This window comes from Perca fluviatilis, chromosome 12, assembly GCF_010015445.1.
Source record: "Perca fluviatilis chromosome 12, GENO_Pfluv_1.0, whole genome shotgun sequence".
In the NCBI taxonomy this organism is placed as follows: domain Eukaryota; kingdom Metazoa; phylum Chordata; class Actinopteri; order Perciformes; family Percidae; genus Perca; species Perca fluviatilis.
The window spans coordinates 21,410,217-21,424,480 of NC_053123.1; the positions used below are offsets into that span (position 1 = coordinate 21,410,217).

General features: G+C 43.9%; 1 protein-coding gene across 1 annotated transcript in view; it reads right to left on the minus strand.

The window, feature by feature from the left end:
* Window positions 1-616: 616 nt before the first annotated feature.
* Window positions 617-14,264, minus strand: part of mgat4a (alpha-1,3-mannosyl-glycoprotein 4-beta-N-acetylglucosaminyltransferase A) — a 38,432-nt gene continuing 24,784 nt past the window's right edge. The window contains exons 4-16 of the mRNA XM_039817678.1: window positions 9,793-9,926; window positions 9,640-9,686; window positions 9,417-9,530; window positions 8,249-8,324; window positions 6,357-6,471; window positions 5,781-5,911; window positions 5,589-5,696; window positions 5,423-5,497; window positions 5,143-5,261; window positions 2,651-2,729; window positions 2,274-2,334; window positions 1,748-1,860; window positions 617-1,620 (exon numbers count right to left, since the gene is read on the minus strand). Of these exons, the coding sequence (XP_039673612.1) occupies window positions 1,594-1,620; window positions 1,748-1,860; window positions 2,274-2,334; window positions 2,651-2,729; window positions 5,143-5,261; window positions 5,423-5,497; window positions 5,589-5,696; window positions 5,781-5,911; window positions 6,357-6,471; window positions 8,249-8,324; window positions 9,417-9,530; window positions 9,640-9,686; window positions 9,793-9,926 (1,199 nt within the window). The 3' untranslated portion in view covers window positions 617-1,593. The remainder of the gene's footprint in view (window positions 1,621-1,747; window positions 1,861-2,273; window positions 2,335-2,650; window positions 2,730-5,142; window positions 5,262-5,422; window positions 5,498-5,588; window positions 5,697-5,780; window positions 5,912-6,356; window positions 6,472-8,248; window positions 8,325-9,416; window positions 9,531-9,639; window positions 9,687-9,792; window positions 9,927-14,264) is intronic.

Consider the following 14,264-nt stretch of genomic DNA (forward strand, 5'->3'; position numbering starts at 1 on the left):
GGAAGGGTCAGTGAAATAAGCATCTACTATGGGAATTTAAGTACAATGGTGAAGGGTGTGATGGTAACAAAAAAAATGTGAAAAAGCAGTGCTAATTACACCGTTTCAGATGGTAATCTGGTATAAACCCCCCCCCCCTCTCCTTTTTACCACTGTCTCTTAGCATAACACAGATATTGTTCTTTACATCCAATCACTAATTGGATAGTGTGTTATTTTAAAAAATATTAGTGTTTCCACCATCAAAGTGTAGGCAAGAGTGAGAGATTGGAATAATGTTGCTGAGACAATTTCAAGGGACCTGGATATAAGGCACAATGTTTTTCAATTTTGAACCACAACTTCTTCAACAGAATCTATTCAAAACTCTCCAGCCATTCAGACTTTAAGAAGTGAAAATGAACAATTTTAAGTGTAACGTTTCGCTTCAAGTGAAAAGAAAACGACTGAACCAAGCTACTTGCAACGGCAGACAAAAGCAACTTTGCAAGTAGCTGTAATAATGAAAAGAAAATGTACACAGCAATTTAGACAACAAAAAACAGTACACAAATAAAACATCCTCTGAACTACCATACACGTCTCTTAATAGAATAAAAATATATCTTACCTCTTGTACAAATTAAAGATTTATTTCAAATAAATTAAGTCACCTTCATAGATCGTCATAGCTGTAATAATATATCAATGTAACAATATATTCCTTCGGGAAAATGACGCCAAGGCAATGTCTGATTGGTTTACTATTAATGGACACTGAGGTCATACACGGCCTGTCAGACAGGAGGTGAGATAGATATGGTGTCATGGAACTTATTTTCTTGATGAATTGGGATAGTTACCATGGAATCTGGCCTACAGTATGGTCAAAGTTGTTACTGACTGGCTACAGGCAGGATTTTGGAACAGTAAGCTCATCCTGAGTTTGTGTTTCAGGACAAGTGGAGTATTGAGTGTGGCTGACAGTACTCTGGGTGTGAGGGAAACGTTGTTTGGGCTGGTGTTGATCTAGAGCTCCGTCATCTCTGTCGAGAACAGACAGCAACTGGCCATTAGTGATGATAACATTCTTGATCATCATGGGCTTTTGCTGAGGCGCTAGTGGACAGTGCAATGCCCCAGCTTGCCCTAAGGTGGCAGCATTGAGAAACAGAGGAGGATTTGGCAGCATCTACACCAGTGGCCAGGTGACTGGTTCTCCCCAGACGTGATAATTTGTCCTTATTTGTCCCAAGCATTTTCTGATTGTGTTCAAAGCTGCTGAACAACACAGTCACTTTGAGAGACAGAGCTGGGAGCAGATGTCTTCCACACACTCCGCTGTTGTTCTTTAGGACAGTAGTAATCACATTCTCACAAATGAATTAAGAACATAAGAGTGAGGGAGAGATGCAGAAAGAAATCGATCGATGAGAAGCTAAACAAGGTACATTAGGAAGAGCGGGGATAGAGAGGTGGCGTTCCTCAGACAAGCAACTCTAGTGGGCTCTAATGACTTCACTGCTGGTTGCCAGGTGCCAGAAGCCCTGCGTAAGCAATCTAGGAGATTTTGGTCCCCCAGGGGCCATGATTCAAGTGCCTGCTCCAGAACAGTCAGCCAGCTATCCTCTTTATATGTATCTGCAGGAGGAGAGCAGAGCATCACGTGTTACTGGATAAAACAAGGAGGCAGTATGCATCTGGAGAGAGTGATATTTATAATTTCATTGGACAGAAGATGAACAGGTGTGGTATGCGATTGGCTTACTTCACTGAGGATGGCCCACACAGCTGAGTCTTTGACAACTGAAAGCCGAAGTGCTATGATGGGATTGAAAGAAGGATCTACAAATCCCTCTGCCACACCCTTTTCAAACTGACCTGTAGGTTTAAGCACACACACAGTACTCTAAATCATGTTTTCAGGGAGAGTGCACTGCCAATAATTAAGCAGTCACCATGTGCTCAACAGTGAGAAAACAAACAAATGTGAAACAAAACATGGCAGCTTAAAGAATAGGAACTTTATTCAACCATCACATTTCATAAAAAGCTAAGAAAAAAAAAGGTATTTTATAAGCTTTATGTATTAAATGTCAGCCAAGGAATTAAGAGGAGAAAACTTCCAATGAAAATCAGAAGGCATAAAAAGAGAAAAGGGCTATGACTGAGAACATTTCACACACTTTTTGTCTGTATCACTGTAGGCAGTGTGAGTGTGTAATCTGACCAAAGGGGTGTGTTTGTATACACTCACACACATATGGCACTAGGAGACTGTCAAATCCACTTACCAATCCTGTAAAAGCGGTCTTCAGTTCGCTTGAACTTCTCTTTGGTCTTCGGTCCAGGTTCCTAACATTTGAACACATTGAAAGATGGACAGTAGAGTAAAAGACAAGACACAAATGAAAAGGTTATATTAATTATTTCTCTTTCTAATAGCCCCTTAAACAGACATCTGTGCCTACACTGGGAGTGGGAATCCCAATGTAAAAATGTATCGCCTTTGGCGGAGCAAATGATTCTGTCACGCTCACATTCCTGTCAATAATCAATACGCTTCATACAAGAGCAACCGTTCAGTGTGTGTGTGTGTGTGTGTGTGTGTGTGTGTGTGTGTGTGTGTGTGTGTGTGTGTGTGTGTGTGTGTGTGTGTGTGTGTTCGTACAGAAACAGGCAGTATTTCCACTGTGGTGTTCTCGATCTTGTCCCCTGGGTGCTCTTGGTTACCACTGCGAAACAGGAACCTGCCAATCAAATTAAGCATTCATTTATTCATTTTAATATTTACATTCATGGATAAGCATTCTTGCACTTTTCCCCTCATGGTAGCTGCCACACAGATATGCCATCAAATCACTCATGGACAGTAGGTTAGTTATGCAAATTATGTTTATTAAATGAAAAATGTAGTATGCCAAAGTATGTACACCCCTTATCCGGGGTTAACTGTCAGTAGGATCTAGTTTCAAAGCTTATGCTTCTTAGATCTCATATTCAGGCTATAGCTAATAGGTTTTGAACATTAAAAAAATAATCTAGCATTTTATGTCCAAACCTAGCAGATCAATAACCTGTCTACTTAGGATCATTGACTCTCTCGGAATTATTAAGTTAAAGAGTAAACTGGTCCAAGTCAGAAGCATTACCTTTAACAGCTCAGTGCCCCGTAACGGCGTTCCAGTCGGGTGCATTTCAGTGACCAAAGCAAGGTATTGTTTATCTGGGTATCTTATACCCTCCCATAAGAAAACCTAGTTTAAGTTAATTAGGATCCATTATTGAATAAAAATCTCTTGTGATTTTAATAGAAGGGTGACTCTCAATCTCTCATCAGCAGGGAAGGTCAATGTTGTACAATTAGTTTGTGTTCCCAAGCTGAACTACCTTACCCAATCTCTTCCTCTGGAGGTTCCCCTGTCATATTTTAAATTGTTTGACAGAATAACAAAGACATTTATTTGGAATGGTAAAAACCCCCAGCAGAGGGTTTGGGTCTACCAAAGATGCTGTATTATTATTATTATGCTTTTAACTGGCATCTGGCCCACTGGTCACTTCCTCCTGAGAGAGCCCCACCCTGGTATTGTATTGAGCAATCTGTTCTTGCCCCATTATCGCCCTTACAAAGCCTGTCTGTTAAACTGTATGGTGAGGAGAATACACATCCAACAATCTATCACTTAAATGTTGTTTGGACCAAAGTGGCCTGGCTGTTTGAACTGGATCCATATCTAAATACTTTATCAAGTGTTTGATGAAAGCCAAAGTTCTGTATGGGTAGATCTCCCCTTTTTTGGAGGGATTGGTTGGAAAAGGGTATTGTCACACTGGGGGATCTGTATCTCGGGGATCCAGTTATTCAGCCCCGAAGGCACCAGAATGTTTAGATACGGTGTTGTTGAAATATGGAAAAGGTCATGAGGCTCTGGGAGCCTGGACAGCCCTCAAAAAGACATGGGAAAGGGATCTGAGTCCTACACTGGATGATGAGGAGTGGGACGGAATCTGTAGGAATGTTAAAACTATGTCATGCGGACTGATGGTGAGCCTCATTCAGTTCAAGATTATGCATCGCTTCTATTGGACTCCCTCCAGATTGATTAGAATTGGACTGAAAGACGCACCAAATTGTTGGAAATGTAAGACAGTGGACAGCCAATTACTTTATGTCCTATGGTCCTGTGATAAGGTCCAAAAGATTTGGACCGCAGATGGATTGCAGGGAACAAGGTTCCATTTAGCCCAAGATTATTTGATCTTGGAGATGGTTCAATCCTAAACGGGATGGATAAGCACATAAGAAGCTGGGTCCAGACTAGTTTGATAATAGCCAGACAGATTCTTTTAAGAGGATGGAAGAATGAAGGGGTGCCGTCAATCCAGGAGTGGGCTTGTGCAATGGCTAAGGTGGCGGTGTTTTTACTTAAAGTTTGCAGCTGCACCGTACTTACTTGTATTACATGTTTAACAGACAGAGAGTAGGAGCCGAGGAAAAATGCCAGATAGACCAACTGCTGATGAGATGTTATCTGAAAGAGTCTGAGCCAGTGTCATTCAAAAGCAGACAAAGCACTCCAGAGTCAGACAGTGAAACACTAGATGGCCCTTTTCCCACTCACTGCCACTTACTTGCTGAGTGACAGTGACAGTCTCACACACTTGTCTTGCTGTCCTAACGTTATCTTTACAAAAGCAATGGATACATTCTTCGCTATAAAATGAATCTCCTCTAGACCAAATATTAACATCCCTTTCAGGTCTGCTCTGATCCAAGCTGTCAGCTTCGCTATCACCTCTCTTTATATTCACTGTCTTGCTCCCTCTCTACCTTCGGATCCACAGAGAGTAGGAGGCTGGCCCGAGAATGCTTTTTTTAGAGCACTCTCATTAGCTCGGCCTGATCCCTGAAGAGACACACAGCGCACACACACACACACACACACACACACACACACACACACACACACGCACGCTAAACCTGTATCACTGAAGGGCAGCAGGCGGAAATAAGTAAAAAGACAGATTTCTGCATGTGCCTGTATGTGGAAATGTTATGGTCATGATAATGATATATATGCATGCTCACTATATTATTTGAATGCAATCAAAGCTGTGCACACAAACCTACCACAATCAGATAAAGCCCTTTATACGTACCTCTCTATGCTAACAGGTCGGTCAAATTTGAAGAGGATGTAGTCTCCTGCAGTAGGAGTGATGGCCCAGAAGAAGTCCTCTCCTAGGTACGTCTTCTCTAGCGTGTGACCCTGATACACCTGTGTGACACAATACACGTTTTGTTCCACACTGATCACTGATTTTGGAGTTGGCGTATATTGCATTAAACTAATTGTTCTTTGATAGTTATTTTTATGAACTAGATAAGTGCAAAGTAAAGATCAAGAGATAATAGTTTATGGGAACACTGGCATGATACCTTCACTGAAGTGGAAACCTCAGCTGGGGGGTTGACATGCATCTTGTGAAGCAGTGGCTTCAGGAAGTCTTTGTCCTACAGACACAGAGAGGAAACCAACCTTTCAACACAGGGACTAGCCTCGACTGTTGTTGCAAATAAATGGCGGTGAGAGTGTGAGACTCACTGTGAGTTTTTGGATCTTTCCAGCAAGAGAAGAATGGAGTCCCACGTGTTGAAACAGGGAGGGTCTGAACCGCACACGTAGGCTGGACTTCTGCCGCTCGCAGTGTTTCTTTGAAAAAGGACAAGGGAGAAATGATGAGACCCATTCCTCCTACAATGACACTCCTATCTATACAGTAATCACAGCGCATACCGCATCTTTCTCAGGATTGCAGACTTTGACCCAGAGAATATGGTCCAGCAGCCAGTCGATGGGCTTTTCCTTGTAGAACATAAAGATGAACTCAACAATGAGGTTCAGGTCTGGAGCCTGGAACATTTTTCCTGGAGGAAATTGAGAATAAGGGAGGTTTATAGACATTTGTTGATCCTGAACAAAAACAAAATAAGAAGAAATTATTTCAACAGTTTGGACTAAAATATACCCGTTCCTCATTTACATATTGTAGTGATGTGCTTAATTTGGATTTGCTTTTCCCTGCCAAATCAAAGTACTTTACAGTGACCCAATTTCTACGCCGATCAATATAATTTCAATCTTTTCTTAACTGGCTGTTGCAGATCCATCCACGATGCATTTGACTGTTTATCATAAATCCGACAAGTCTTACAGCACGTGAATGCTTTGCCAAGTTAAGAGAATGAGATAATAATCACTTTTGAGAGACCATTTAGCCAGGAATGCCATTGTTAGGCATTGCAGATCTTGCTTCATTTGACAGACCCGTGGTGGATGCCGAGTATTGATCATGTGCTTAACGGATCGTACCAATGAAGCCCAGCTGAGAGAACTCCAGGATCATCCAGTCCTCTGACGAGAGTTGCAGGGCAAAGTTCTTCATAGTGGCAAAGTAGTTAGGCTTCGCCACAATGTCATCCTCCAGCTGAAGGAACACAGATACAGAAAGAACAAAATGTAAGACAGGAACAACCAATTTAAGAGTTGGGGTTTAATGTTGATGGAGGGGGTGAGAGACACGAGGGAGACTACTCTACGTCCACTCAGAGACAACACTCTAAACTGAGCTAAGAAACACTCGCTACACTAAACTAGAGTAGAGGTAGATATCAGACAGGCAATACCTCTTCCCTTCAGGTGAGAGCATAGAATGGAAATGACATACCCCACAGAAAGATGGATGATTAACAACACAGTGAAACTAAACTGTCAATGGCTAGCATTAGCGTTAACATTCATACAAACACTCCCAAATTGGACGCCTAGTTTAGCCAAGAGGACAGATAAGAGCTTTAGAAGTCTAAGAGGATTAGGCTAAGAATAAGTGAAACTGGCTCCGGTCTGATGAAAACAACACTGGCTCTGATGAATGACTGCAACAACATGCATTTGCTTCAAGTACTCACCGGGCCCTATTTTAACGATCTGAAACGCAAGTGTGAAATGCAAAACGCAAAGTAGCTTTGTGGGCGGATCTCGGGCGCTGTTGCTATTATACCGGCGGGATAAATGACTCTTGAGCCCGACGCAAATCTAAAATGGGTTTTGTCTGAAGTAGCTAGGTGTGGTTTGGGCGTAACGTGAAAATAACCAATCAGAGCGTCATCTCACATTCCCTTTAAGAGCAGGGCGCTTGTTCCGTGGCGGATTGCTATTATGACGGCAGATTTGCCTGCCGCACCCCAGCGGGAGTTGTCCGGGATGCGGCAAAGTAATAAATGCGCGTCTTGGCCGGGTGGCGATGTTGCTGCGGCCTCTCGGGCGCGTCTCCTCAAGTCTGGAGAGGATTGCTGCAGCAATGGAGCGTGGGCCTCCAAACGCACCACCTGCACATGTTGTGCCCCTTCCTCCTCCCCCCACTCCATCTCCGTCCACCCGCTCCATCAGGAGCGCCCCGCGTACCCCCCCGACTAGATTCCGCCGGAGTGTCCAATCCCGCCGTAGTTCAACATCACGTCTCCTTAAGTCCTCTAATATTTCCTCATTTATGTCATCAACACATCCATGATTCATGGAAATGTGTAAAACACAACAAGCCACAAAGAATGCTGCGACTTTTTGAGGACTGTACTGTAAAATGCCTCCTGATCTATCCAAACACATGAAGCGCATTTTCAGTAATATTTTTCTTTGTAATTATGTATGGTTTTCAAAAATGGGAACTGCTGTAGATGAGTGAAGTGTATGCGCGTTGTGCACACGCTACATTATGGCCAAGCATTCGTCCCTAAAATAGCATCTGAATAACACGCTACTGACTTTAGACTAGCGCCACTGACTTTAGACCAGGTTTTTCCTGGTCAGTGGCGGAATTGTTTTCTGAAACTGCACGAAACACCACTAACGTTTGCGCCGGAACACGCCTCCTCTTTTCGCTGAACCGCCCCCGGGAGCGCAAATACATTCCCTAATTTACCGACGTGCGTCTGTGGAGGGAAAAGTCCGCTGTGCGTTGGGTGCAAAATAGGAATGATACATGCGTCGGTGTATAAAGGCAATTGCGCTGAGTGCAAGATAGGGTCCACCATGTTTTAAATTTGGTATGACATGCTCCAACCAAAAAGCAAACCAGTGTTTGCCTAATAACAGGCTTTCACGCTGACACATTATAAGTAACGGTCTACAGAGCCCCTCTGAAAATGCACTCCAACAAGTTGCTATGGGAAAATTTATTTTATTCATGTATCTATTTAAGAACATACCTGGACATAATAAACTCCTTTGCTCACAGCATACATCATGAGGAAGGAATAGTCCAGATTTTGCTTGGTTCGCCATCTAAACGAAGAAATCATCAGCACATAATAAACCGTACACAATAATACACACATGAAAAGCGAAATCATCTTACTGTATTTTAAGTTACCCTCTGGGATAGACACACTGCTTCACATGCAAAAAGATCAATTGTGAAAATCAGGTATTGCCAGGTACACTGTGAACAACCGACTACTGAAAAATGTATAAACCAGTGCTGTCCCACGAATTGTTTGATCTGACTGATCTGCCATTATTGCAGTCTGACTTGTGGCTGTTTACCACAGGCTGCAGGTGTTTGTGATGCTTCCAGAGGGGCAGGTGTGGAAGGTGGCTCACACACACACACACACACACACACACACACACACACACACACACACACACACACACACACACACACACACACACACACACACACACACACACACACACACACACACACACACACACACACTTAAACTCGGCCAAGCGGTTGAGTGTTGCTGCTGCTTCAGCGGTGAGGGAATGTAATATGCCTTTTTCTAACCCATTCACATGGTTGCACACACCCACACAGTCTAAAATATAACAGTTTTATACCCAGGTCCATGTTGAACAAGATGCTAACTGTTCAGATTGCCATCAGAAGCATCTGTGCTCACAAACACCCACTACATAACACATACTCGGGGCTGAAGGCTATGATCAGAGTACAAACTGTAAGTAGTTGGCAAAAACTGCACCAAAAACACATTTCTAATGAAGCCAGTTGTTAGCCGACTATAAAGAGAAGATGAGTACAGAGGATAATAAGAGGGAGCACTACAGAGAAAAAGAGATAGAGGGTGCTGCTGCTGATGACCTTGATCAGACTTTGAGAAATGCCTGTGGAATACTAAGTACCTCGGCAGCCGACCTAAAAGCTCTCGCTTGCTCCCTGCCTCCCACTTTCCCCCTGACTCATCCTTTACTTTTCCTGCAAACCTCATCACAGCTCTCCTGCATTTCATTTCTCTCAGGGCTGGTTTCTTCATGATTACCATAATGATTTCTATCACATTTCTCCTAATTGAACGTCAGAGCAGTGAACGCACAGGTAACACAGATGTCTTGGCTATGTGAGTTGCTTACTTGACTCTCTCTTTGGAGTCTCCAAAAGTCTCTTTAAGGTTGGTGAGTTCGGGGTAATAGGCGGCTGGTGGGGAGATCACTTCCAGCAAGCCTGAACTCAGTTCTGTAGAAAACCTGAAGAAAGAAGGCGATGTTGACAGTGTGACACGTGCAATTTTCTCACTTACAGTATACAATATTTCCACCATTTTGCGCATCTGTCAAGAAGAAGAAGTTTACCCACTCTTTCTCCAGGCCAGCAACCACGCTGTGAACATAGTCCACGTCAGTCTGCAGAGACAAAACAAGGAAGACACATTAGACCCACAGACCTATTTCAATTCATTGTGCAGAAGCACCATGCTTTGACTGCTACTGTATGAAGATGACATCTCACCTCCCCAACGAAGACAATAATGACACAGTCAAGTTTCTCCTCTGGTGACAGCTTGTCTATTAGCGAACGCAGCGTCTCTGACAGATAAGACTTCACCTTCCGCTTCACTGTGGGGATCCCCATCACCATGGTGACTGAGAAGAAGAAGTGTGAGGTGAGAACAGGAAGTGCTAAAGGCTGCAGGGGTGGGAGTTTAATCAAGGGGATCCAAAACCGAATAATCTTTGCTTGTTAGACAATGACTAATTACTCTGGCCTAAATCCACGAGAACAGAAATTCATGGCCAGACTGACAGATGGCAGTGGGAAGGATGACTTGATGGAGGTGGTTTTGGAATGCATCTGCACTACCATGCTGCATGTCATTAAAGTGTATTTAAACTACAATCTTACACAATGTGTAACTTGAGTAAAGAGCCACTGAATCACCACGTAGAGGCAACAATGTTTGGACTTTAGACAGAGGTAACAAATATTTATCATAGCTGGAATTTACTCAACACCATTCTTTATCTAGAGGTATGCCAAGCGTAGCTAAATTAGTTCATGAGATTTCCCTACCAGCTAAGTCAAGGAAGCCAGATAGTCCATGAGCCAGGGCCCCAAATTTGGGCCATCGGTATCATCTGGGGGGACAAAGGCTCATAGTGATTTTTGGCAAGGTATACACCCCTAGTGCTAGAAAAATCACGATAGCAGTGCAGGGGTGGTAGCGAATCACTTTTTTTCATCTCATGAAGTTACTAACCCCCTAAGATAAATTCCGTTTTTGAAATCAGGTGTATATCTGCTTTAGGCTCGTGGTAGGGATATTGTCAATATTCTGTAATATGGTGCTTGGTATCGTTGGAAAGGGGAGCTTTTAGGCTTTCATTTAAGCCCAGTACCGAATCTGTCTGTCAATCACAGAGGTCACATGACTTCTTTAAACCAGAAATAACACACATTTTCTCCCAATTTCCGCCTAAACCGTGTGCTTTCTTTTATCCCTGGGGCATGACAGAACACCAGGGACACAAAACTCAACAACTTCAATACTCAAGGCACTCTGATGATTCAGAAAATGTACAATATACCCATACTATTTATATGTGAGAGCCTTAAATTAGACTTATGCAGCCGGCACAAGTCTTCAAAATAGAATTTAGCCAATAGAATGGACAAATAGAATACCCTATTAGTCCAGGGCCAAATGGCCTCTTTATTCATGTACAGTTGTAATAAAAAGTGATTGTTTCAATAGTGTTGTCAACATAACACTTGTAAGTGGTTTAACAAAATGCTTCTATCATGTATTTTGATATTCAGCAACTTAAGTTAGAATGTCAGAAAGTAGCTCATGCACGTAATGTTGATGGATTTTGACAGTTTGACAAGGTTTTGTCAGTTTTGTGAAAAGATCGTTGGTTCAGTTGACTGGTTATAACAACACTACCAACTATGCCATCTTCAATCAATTTCCAATGAGTTCCAGGGGTATTAAATGTAAGTACAAAATACTTTTTCTCTTGTGCTTGTGAATTGATGGGGAATAGACAGAGGGACATTATAGCTATAGTAAGGGTGGGCGATATATATCGTCTACGATAATATTGTCGTTGTTTTGTTAACGATGTGCAAATTGACATTATCGAGTATTTAAATTACTTAGAAAATAACACTTCAAAACGAGCATTGGAACGCTACACATTCACTAATGTCAACAAAGATGGCGGCACACGATTGTGCAGCGGCTGCTAGCTCTCCTGTCGGTGTATATTTATACAAGTACAGCCACACTGACCTAATCAATATAGGACTACGATACAACACAGCTGTCACAGGAGCCTTCCAGGCGGCTCATAACGTCCCGGAGGACCTAGCAGAACGGACGCTCCGTGGATTGTTGTCGGCATCTAGCACGCTGAGCTAGCTACCGGCAGGATCGAGACAAGAACTCCGGCAAGACCAGAGGAGGAAGACTGCATTTTTTGTGCAGAATGAATGGAGTACTGACCGCAGGGTCGTTGCCCAGCACTGCTCACCTGACCTGGAAGCCCTGTTGGTAATATACAGGCCATTTTATTTACCACGAAACAGCACACCGCCGTCTACACAGCCCCCGATGCAAACGTTAGCACAAATGTGGCTCACTGCTAACCATAGTGAACAAACTGCAGCGCGATCACCTGGAGGGGATACATATTGTAGCATGGGACTTTAACAAGGTGACCTTAAAGTCCGTACTCACCAGCTTTACCTCTCCCTTACCTGGGCCAGTCAGATCATATCCAACTACTCCTGATCCCAGCATACATCAGTCAGATCACATCCAACTACTCCTGGTCCCAGCATACATCATTCAGATCACATCAACTACTCCTGATCCCAGCATGCATCAGATCACATCAACTACTCCTGATCCCAGCATGCAATAGATCACATCCAACTACTCCTGGTCCCAGCATACATCAGATCACATCCAACTACTCCTGATCCCAGCATGCAATAGATCACATCCAACTACTCCTGGTCCCAGCATACATCAGATCACATCCAACTACTCCTGAGCCCAGCATGCAATAGATCACATCCAACTACTCCTGATCCCAGCATGCATCAGATCACATCCAACTACTCCTGATCCCAGCATGCATCAGTCAGATCACATCCAACTACTCCTGGTCCCAGCATGCATCAGTCAGATCACATCCAACTACTCCTGATCCCAGCATGCATCAGATCACATCAACTACTCCTGATCCCAGCATGCATCAGATCACATCCAACTACTCCTGATCCCAGCATACATCAGTCAGATCACATCCAACTACTCCTGGTCCCAGCATACATCATTCAGATCACAACAACTACTCCTGGTCCCAGCATACATCATTCAGATCACATCAACTACTCCTGATCCCAGCATGCATCAGATCACATCAACTACTCCTGATCCCAGCATGCAATAGATCACATCCAACTACTCCTGGTCCCAGCATACATCAGATCACATCCAACTACTCCTGAGCCCAGCATGCATCAGATCACATCCAACTACTCCTGATCCCAGCATGCAATAGATCACATCCAACTACTCCTGGTCCCAGCATACATCAGATCACATCCAACTACTCCTGAGCCCAGCATGCAATAGATCACATCAACTACTCCTGATCCCAGCATGCATCAGATCACATCAACTACTCCTGATCCCAGCATGCAATAGATCACATCCAACTACTCCTGGTCCCAGCATACATCAGATCACATCCAACTACTCCTGAGCCCAGCATGCATCAGATCACATCCAACTACTCCTGATCCCAGCATGCAATAGATCACATCCAACTACTCCTGGTCCCAGCATACATCAGATCACATCCAACTACTCCTGAGCCCAGCATGCAATAGATCACATCCAACTACTCCTGATCCCAGCATGCATCAGTCAGATCACATCCAACTACTCCTGGTCCCAGCATGCATCAGTCAGATCACATCCAACTACTCCTGATCCCAGCATGCATCAGATCACATCAACTACTCCTGATCCCAGCATGCATCAGATCACATCCAACTACTCCTGATCCCAGCATACATCAGTCAGATCACATCCAACTACTCCTGGTCCCAGCATACATCATTCAGATCACAACAACTACTCCTGGTCCCAGCATACATCATTCAGATCACATCAACTACTCCTGATCCCAGCATGCAATAGATCACATCCAACTACTACGAAATTGTAGGGAGTAATATAAAAAGCCGAAAATCCGCGTAGGGAGGTTGGTCGGGGTGGTGGACGGGTCAAACAACACAGGACTTTCACCCGGGCGAGCAGGGATCACGTCCCGTTTGCGGCGCTTTGTTTCCCGGGGATGGCGTCCCTGCGTGTGGCGTTTTGTCCCGCGTGTTACTGTGGCGCGTCTCCGGGGTTAAAGCACCTTTCCCGGCGTTTAAAGCGCTTTCTTTCCGGTGTTTAAAGGCCCTTTCCCGGCATTTAAGCCCTTTCTCCGGTTTAAAGGCGCCCTTTCTCCGGTGTTTAAGGCACCCTTTCCCGTAACTTTTTCCTAAACCCAACCTCCGCCATCCCGTTGTTGTGGCGTCCCCGCGGGCCTCCGATTATGGAGCGTCCTTTTCGCCGCCCGCGGTCACCACCCGGCCTCCGGCTTATGGAGCGCACCGACGCCTCTCCGTCCCCTTTCCCCGAGAAAATAATGTGACATTTACACGTAAAAAATAACGTGACAGTTACACGTAAAAGACGAGAAAAACGTCTCCGTGAACACGTATCAATAGATTAAGAAAAACATGGACATTTACACGAACTGCCGTGAGACCGGATTGGAGGAGCAGTTCTGTATGCTGTCTTGATGTTAGAGTATACATGGTCTAGTCTAGTGTGTTCTTCCCTCTAGTAGCACATTCTACATGCTGGAAAAAGCTGGGGAGTACAGACTTTAAGGTCACCTTGTTAACCCTTGTGT